At 36.8% G+C, this 9398-nt stretch overlaps 1 protein-coding gene across 4 annotated transcripts in view; it reads right to left on the bottom strand.

Moving 5' to 3' along the window:
- LOC106873345 (uncharacterized) overlaps positions 1–9398 on the bottom strand; it is a 253626-nt gene that overhangs the window by 41505 nt on the left and 202723 nt on the right. For all 4 annotated transcript variants that reach the window (XM_052977316.1, XM_014920673.2, XM_052977317.1 and 1 more), the window contains one exon: positions 5190–5374. In XM_052977316.1, the coding sequence (XP_052833276.1) occupies positions 5190–5374 (185 nt within the window). The remainder of the gene's footprint in view (positions 1–5189; positions 5375–9398) is intronic.

Here is a 9398-nt window from a genome sequence, read left to right on the forward strand (position 1 = left end):
TATATATATATATATATATCAAAATAAGCAACAAGGATATTCAGAGGTAATGCTGTACGATCGTTTCAAGCAACTCCATTTAATTGAACAATGCAACCATTACAACAATTTAAAATACAGAGCAATCCTCACCTGCACAAAGACACAGAATTTAATTAAATTAGAACAGATGGACACATGAGTATAATTATACCTAAATCTCCAAGAAGTTAAGGAAATAGACAAAGAACAAGCTGTCTTCACTCCAACATTGAAGTTACTAAGTTATCAAGAAGATATACATTGTTACAGACTCTGCCTGTCATTGATTCTTTTTTGTTTTTATGGGGTCAGTTTAATTTACAGACTAGTTTATCAAATCCTTGTATATCTAAGGCTGAGAGAACAAAAGGCAGTATCTGTTAGGTGTAGGGCTGATGGAGCAGACAGAAATCATAGCTGGTATAGTCATAAAAATCAAGATTTATTAGAAGCAATATCATGAGGTTTGGTAAAGGAAAACTTAAAACAAGATGTTAGCTGACAATTAAGGGTGTCGCCCACTAGCAGACCATTGATAATGAAACAGAAGTCTTATCATGTAGTACTATAGTTAAATATTTTAAACAATGTTGCTATATTGTATACAGTTAAAGTTTAAGGTTATTCAGAGGATTATTAAGAAGAATATTATAACAAAAGGATAGAAATTTTTGAATAATTTTGAGTATATACCAAACTTTTACCACAATAGAGGGAGCAAAAAAAATTATCCAGAAATAGTATAATGTTTATACATATTGTACACTTAAATACTAACTCATCAGATGGTATCTGTGAATATTGATTAATTGGTATATACTGGTATTAATAAAGGAGTATTGAGGTAAAAGAACATTCTAATTATCTAATATATAAAATAGAGATGTGTGTGTAATCGCTTATCACGTGAAAACGGCTTCACCATTTACTTCCATACTTGTGATGCATGAATAATTTGACCTTGGATAAATGTTAGGCTCTTCATTTGATATATATTAGAGATAAATAATATTGCTTTATATTTATGATTCACTTCTTTAAAAAGGTTCCTCAATGTCAACTTTCGGTATTGACGTAAATGCTTACATACTTGTGATGCAATGTCAACTTCCGGTATTGACGTAGCAACGGCAAAAAGCTTCACTCTCTCAACCCCTCTCTCTCTCTCTCACACACAACACACACACGCGCGTGCGCATACACACGTGTGTCTTTGTAAATATGTTTGTACACATTTATGTATGTGTGTGTTTGTAAGAGACACAGTATGAGTGAGTCAAGGGTTGTGTTGTCATATGCATCCATCATTTTTAGATGTATGTGTGTGAGTGTGTGTGTGTGTGAGAGACAGAGTGAGAGATTGGTGTGTATGTAGTATTTACTCTCTCTCTCTCTCATACACACACACACACACACTCACACACAAAGATGTATGCATATTTATGCATTTACGTATACATGACAACAAACCTCTCTCACTCTCTCTGTCACACACACACACACGTCCATTTCATCTGATGTGTGATACTGTGTGTGTGTGTGTGTGTGTGTACGTGCGTGCATGCATGCGTGGGGTGTTCCACAATCACCATTTATTTCAGTCATTCTTGTAAGGATATTCACGTAAATACTAAGATCTGGAGGGTAGAGCCATTTAAGAAAGAGATAAATCAAGTAATTTCTAAAGATCATTTCAAACAATATTGTCTTTTGGTATAAAGTTAAAATTTAGGGTAATCAAGATTATTAAGAATGAAATTTTAACAAAAAGATAAAACTTCTTTGAATATTTTGAGTATATACCAATTTTTTTTACCACAATAGAGGGAGGAAAAGAAAATTGCAAAGAATTAGTTTAATATTTATTTACTTATTACTTATCTAAATATTAACTTATGATATGGTTTCTATGGAGATTGATCAATTGGATTTAACTGGTATTTAATAAGGGAGCAACTGAGGTTAAAGAACATGTTAACTATCTACTGATTTAATTAAATTGAACTATTTAAAGTTGTTGAGATACTGGTATTACCTTATATAAGCTGAGTATGAATTAATAGGGGTACACAGATTAGATTTATTTAAAGCTAGTATAAAATAATAATAATATTAAAATGATCAGTTAGGGTAGAGAATCATAGAGCCTAATCACTAAAAACCATAATGAAATATTCATACCTTATTAACTTCAATAGCAAATATTTATAGAAAATGTATAATAATTTAAGTATTGAAGACCAGTGATTGTCGTGCACTGATGACGGGTAAATACCTAGAAACCCGGGCTGTATGCATCATGTCAAGTTGAAGATGGGAAGGATGGCTTCTCTTTGCAAACACTGATAGGGAACAGATAGTTTGTCAATAGCAAGCTGGAGGAGGTGTCCTCCTGGGGCTACAAGCTATAGTAGCACCCACCTTTAGGGGTTAGCCACATTTAAGTGGCAAATATACTTCACGTTGTCATGCTGCTACTGTTTATTCCTCGTTCAGAGTTTTATTATTGCTTGTTTACACTTTTTCGAGATCAGTGATTTTCATCACTGGAAAAAGGATATATATATTTGCATTGGGACCCCTTCGCATTGAAGACTGGTGACTTTTGTTGTTTTTTGGAAGGAATCTAGCCGAATTTTTTTGTGAAGCCACCATTGTTGGGTGGTTGTGAAACAATTGAAAAAAGGGAGAGTTACGCAGAAGCTACTGGAGGTCGAGACACCATAGACCCACACATGCTGAAGCTGGAGATGATGGAGTGGAATGATGAGAAGATAATGAAATATTGTGAGAATGTAAAAAAAGAAGGGTCAAACATAAAAATGATCCTGTCTGAGGAGGAAAGAAGAAAAATGGAAAGCAAGACAGTAATATTCAGAACATTTTCGCATGGAAATAAGAGAATAGAACACACGCCACAGAAAGTGATAGAGGAAATGTTGATGGATGAAAAGATAGTGTTTTATACAAGAGGAAGAAGTTATGGATCTATAATAGTAACATATCTTTCAGAAGAGGAGGTGAAAAAGTATAGCAACCCGATGATAACGAGATGGAAATGGACGTTGATGCCGAACTGTTCGGGCAAAATAATCATCAGGGTCAGGGTGGGAAGAATCCCACCGTCAATAGACCCAGAATGGGTAATAGCCACAACTTTTAATTCTGAGCTGAGGAAGAATGGAGAAAACCTGAGCATTAACATAGTAAGCAGAACACAACAATTGAATTTTTTGGGTTATGGCATTGAAATAATCTGCGCAGTAAGCCCAAAATATTACAATGAAATGGCGGAAACTTTGGAATTACCAAACAGCAACAAACTGGGAATAATGTTGGAGGGAGACCTCCAAAATGTTACGGATGTGGTGAAAGAGGGCACCTGAGAAGAAAATGCCCTTGAGGAGCAGTAGAAATGGTGGAAGAGAGTTCTCGGGAAGATATAATGGAGGAAAATAAGCAGAAACAAAAAATAGAATATGATGGGAATGTTGTGGAGGCAAAACCCATGAAACATGAGAGAAGCAAGTCACCAACGACAGTGGACTTGAAGAAGAGTAAAGGAATGGAGGAAGAAAACCAACCCACGATGAGAAACAGAGGAAATTTACCAGAGGAAGAACCAGCAAAGGAATTAAAAAGAGATTTAGACCTGAAACAAGAAAACCCAGAATTACGGATTTCTAAAAACATAGTCAAACAGACGAAGCATGTGGAGTTGTAGTCAAATGACACACACACAGATACATACATACAAGAGCACACAGACACACATATACAAGAACACACAGACTTAGAGACAGAAATACAAGAACACACAAAACAACAGGAAAAAAGAAACAAAAAAGACAACATGAAAAACACAAACAGAAAGAAAATTATAGTGAGATAGGACACTCTAACGTTAAAGATTGTAAAAGTGAAAGACATTGTGAGAGACATAAGAGGTAGGTCGAAATAATTCTGTAAAGACTGTAACTGGAGAAAATGTTTGGTTGAACTTTTAAGGAAATACAAGTAAAGGTTGAAAGAACAGGTTTCCAAAAAAGGGAAAAACAAAAATAGAAGAAAATAAGAAGTAAAATCTGTATGAACAATTGGTTAAAAGATGTAAATTGTAGGCCAGAAGCAAGAAGGGAAGTTATGGTTTTGCCTCAGAGCGAGGCTGGAGGTTGTCTAGAGGTTTAAGTGAAAAGAAATCTATGGTTTCATATCGCAGTGGGAGCGAGTGGGTCATATCATTAACATTATATTTTTTTCATTTCACATCATCCTTCATAAGTTTTATGTTCCCGCATGTCTTTGTATGTCCCCTCTGTAATTAGGCCTTGTGCCTGTAATAAAGATTTAATGAAAGACCGGTGATTGTTGTGCGCTATGGTCAGAGCTGACTTCTGACCATAGAATTGTTTCTTGCCACTTCCGATTGATAATAATAATAATAATCATAATAATGATGATGGTGATGATGATGATGATGATGATGATGATGATGATGATTCTGTCTTATTTGGGTACAAGGCTAGCAAATTTGTCAGGAGGAAGTTAATTGATTACTTTGACTCTAATATTTAACTGGTGCCTTATGAACCTTGGAGGAATGAAAGGTAAAACTGACCTTGGCAGGATTTGAAACCAGAATTTAAAGAACCTGAAGAAATGCCATAAAGCATTCTGCCACTTCAAACAATATATAATGCCCCCCCACACACACACACAAAAGGCACAAGTGTAGCCATGTGGTAAGAAGCTTGTTTCCCAACCACATGGTTCTGGGTTCAATCCCACTGCATGGCATCTTGGGCAGGTGTGTCTTCTACTATAGCCTCCAACCAACCATAGACTTGTAATGGATTTGGTAGACAGAAACTAAAAGAAGCTTGTTGTATATATATGTGCGTGAGTGTGTGTGTGTGTATGTGTGTGTGTGTGTGTGTGTTTGTGTCAGTGCTCGTCTCCCCTACCACTTGGCAACCAATGTTGGTTTGTTTACATCCCTGTGACTTAGTGGTTTGGCAAAAACAGACTAGTAGAAAAAGTACCAGGCTTAAAAAAAACAAATAAGTACTGGGGTCAATTCATTCTACCAAAATTTCTTCAAGGCGGTGCCCCAGCTGCAATCAAGTGACTGAAACAAATAAAAGATAAAGAATAAAAGATATACACACACTTATATCTCTGATGAAATTTGGTTTCCAGATCATCTCCCCATAAAGGATATCTCCGGGTCGCAGTTCAAACAGAGCCTTGTTGGAGCTGCTGGAACTGAATGGTCCAGTGTTAATATTGTCCATAAAAAGGACACCAGATTTGGTAAAGTTGATCATCATGTTATAGATATTGGTGACATTATCTGAAATATTGTAAATAATAGTGTAAAAAATGTTCAAATCAGATTGGAGCCTGATGTAGCCATCTGGTTTCACCAGTCCTCAGTCAAATCGTCCAACCCATGCTAGCATGGAAAGTGGACGTTAAACGACGATGAGGATGACGATGATGATAATTGGCACATTAATGAAATGTTTAGGATTAAATTTATGAACTAAGTCATTAACATTCGTTTGGCGGCACCTCAGGCTAGTGTCTTTTATTACACCATGAGTTGATTGAAGTCTTGTGTGTGTGTGTGTGTGGGGGAGTGTGTGTGTCTTTTATCTTTTGTTTCAGCCATTAGACTGAATTTTTTTAGAATTTTTTAAGAATTTTTTAGTCCAATGAATTAACCCTAGTACTTATTCTACCAGTCCCTTTGCTGAACCGCTAAGTCATGGGGACATAAATACACCAACACCTGTTGTCATGCAGTGGTATGGGGACACAGACAGAAACACACACACACACACACACACATATATATATACATACAACAGGCTTCTTTCAGTTTCTATCTACCAAACCCCGTCACAAGCCTGAGACTTAGAAGACACTTGCCCAGGGTGCGAAGCAATGCGACTGAATCCAGAACCATGTAGATGGGAAACAAGTTTCTTACCACACAGCCATACCTGTGCCTGTGTGCGCATGTTTATGTCATCTTGTCTTGACATTGAATGATAGCTGTAAACAAGTATCACTGTCATTCAGATGTCTTTCATTTCCAATCTTCTGTGAAAAACATGTCTGGCCACAAGAAATATTACCTTGCAGGGAAACAAGATGAGGTTTTGCAACAGGGCACCTGGCTGTAAAAAATTCTGCCTCAATGAATTCCATTTCACACATGCAAGTATGGAGAAGTGAACACTAAAGCAATGATGATGATGATGATGATAATGATTACTCCCTTTGTTAACATGTTTCTGTTGAAATACACTGAATTTATTTCAATTAATTTTAGAAATAATGCAGAATAACTTTCTCATTTCTAAGCAGGGAAGATTTTAATTCAGATCCCTTTAAACTGGAATATTTCTACCATAGATCCAGGGGCAGTCTTGGGTAGGTTGATATTACAAAGATTAATGCTATCAGCCATTGAGTATGGAGAGATAGCTTGTACTTTTAGAACTTGTGAAATGAACATGTCTCAAATAAAAAAGACTGATTAAAAACCACTGAATAGAAACATCTAAGATTTGAGGCAATTATTTGGAGTTGGTAATCTGTGAATCTAATACCAATATTTGTTCGACACTGATGCTATACTGGTATTAGAATATTGCATTGTTATTGCAATAAAGCCATTGTTGAGTCATTCTCTTTCTTGGGACATCTTGGAACAATGATATCATTTTTTCACTTGAAGTCTTTCATCTTCAACTAATTCCAATTCATTTCTGGATGTGTTTCATCATATTCCTGTAACTTGCTCATTAGAATTTGCTGAAGTTTGTAGCACTTTATCAGTTGCAAACAACCCACACCTTTGTCTCTTCTTCCCTGAAGTGCTCAACTATGGTGAACTTTATGGTAAAAAAAACTGGAAAAATTACTCAAAACAATACTTGAAGCAGTACAATATGTGGGAAGACCTTTGTAAACAATCTAGTTCTGCACTGATCTGTTTATTCTAACTGATCTATTTCTATTTTGAATGGATTTTAACAAGTAATTTACCAATTCCAGTATATCAAAAATTCAGCAGAATATCAAAACTGAAATTTCTAGTAAGCTAGGAATACAGCTATACCAGGTTGATAAATATATATTTCTGGCTATGAAATATATATCTATCTGTCTGTCTATCTGTCTATCTATCCTTTTATTCTTTTGTTTGTTTCAGTCATTTGACTGCAGCCATGCTGGAGCACTGCCTTTAGTTGAACAAATCGACCCCAGGACTTATTCTTTGTAAGCCTAGTACTTATTCTATCAGTTCTTTAGCCGAACTGCTAAGTTACAAGGATGTACACACACCAGCATCAGTTGTCAAGAGAAGGTGGTGGGGACAAACACAGACACACACGCACACACACACACACACACGATGGGACTTCTTTCAGTTTCCGTCCACTTACAAGGTTTTGGTCGGCCCAAAGCTACAGTAGAAGACACTTGCCCAAGGTGCCACACAATGGGACTGAACCTGGAACCATGTGGTTGGAAAGCAAGCTACTTACCACACAACCACTCCTGTGCCTATAGCCACTCCTGCAGCTATGTATATATATATATATGTTTTTGGTAATGGCGATAGAGCCTGAGGTTCAATTTATGAGTTTCCAGCAACCAGAATAAAAAGGTCATTCAACTAGTTCCACTTTTGTTAAAGCAACATTAGAATTTACTTCTTCCTCACTGACTTGAAAATATAGCAATACATCTTTTAGAAAATGTAAACAATTGCACTTTTATATAAGTGTCATCATATCTGTCTTGATTTTGTTTACATTTTTCACAAGTAGTTTCACATTCTTTATTCTGGCAATAACTATTGCTACACAAAATAAACAAATACTGATGAAATTTAACTATTTTGATTCCAAACAGCTTCAGATCATCCTTGGTTCTATAAACTTTTTACTTTAAAGAACTCATAGTTAAATTTTAAAACTAACATCATCATCATCATCATCATTTAGCATCCACTTTCCATGCTGGCATGGGTTAAACGGTTTGACTGGAACTGACAAGCCAGAGAGCTGCATTAGGTTCCAGTCTGGTTTGGCATGGTTTCTATGGCTGGATGCCCTTCCTAACATCAAACACTTCAAGAATGTAATGGGTACTTTTAACTTGCCACTGGCATTAGTGCTTTTATGTGCCACCAGCATGGGTGACAGTCATGTGGCACAGGCATCGGCCATGACTACGATTTCACTTGGCTTGGCAAGTCTTCTTAAGCACAACACATTGCCAAAGGTCTTGGTCACTTGTCATTGCCTCTGTGAGGCCCAACATTTGAAGGTCATGTTTCACCACCTCGTTCCATCTTTTCCTGGGTCTACCTCTTTCACAAGTTCCCTCCATAGTTAGAGATTGGCACTTCTTTACACAGCTGTCTTCATCCATATGCATCACATGGCCATACCAGTACAATTTTCTCCTTTGCACACTACATCTGATGCCGCTTATGTCCAACTTTTCTCTCAAGATACTCACACTCTGTTGTTCATGCACATCCAGTGAAGCATACTAGCTTCATTTCCTTCAAGCCAATGCAGTCATAGCCCATATTTCACTGCTGTGTAGCATGACTGTTTGCACACAGGCATCATACAATTTGCCTTTCACTCTGAGAGAGAAGCCCTTGGTTACCAACAGAAGTAGCAGCTCTCTGAACTTTGCCCAGCCTATCCTTACTCTAGTAGCTAAGCTCCAGGAGCATGCTTCTTCACTGCTGACTTGCTCACCTACATAATGGAAGCAATCAACTATTTCTAGATATCCCTGCTGGCAATTAATGGAGTCTCTTTTCTGTACATTTCTAGTGTTTATTGTACCTGTGCATTTGCCACACATGAAGACTATTTTCCCTGTTAACTTTCTTCCAATATTACTGCACCTCTTATGTGTCCATAGCTTGCACCAAATACATCTTATGGAGTTTCTGCCTACACCCTTTCTACATATTGAGCAGGGCCATATACCTGAAGGGATTTGTTATCTGTCCTCTTTCCTACTTACTGAGACTTAAGTTTTTGCAGCAAATTGACAGAATTGCTAGAGCATTGAATAAAAATACCTTGTGATATTTTTATGACTCTCTACACTCTGAGTTGAAATCCCACCAAAATCTAGTTTGTCCTTCATTAAGGGTTGATAAAAAAGTACCAATCCAAGAGTGGTTTGTTGGTGAAATTTTTACAATAGCTGATGTGACGTCTTGTGATATCTGTTCAGGCTCTTAGTGTCATGATAGCAATACTTGTGATGGCACTGGTGCCAAGAGGATTTGGTCTGAACTGGTGGCCCTTCCCTAGTGGAGTAGAGAG

This window comes from Octopus bimaculoides, chromosome 28, assembly GCF_001194135.2.
Source record: "Octopus bimaculoides isolate UCB-OBI-ISO-001 chromosome 28, ASM119413v2, whole genome shotgun sequence".
Lineage (NCBI taxonomy): Eukaryota > Metazoa > Mollusca > Cephalopoda > Octopoda > Octopodidae > Octopus > Octopus bimaculoides.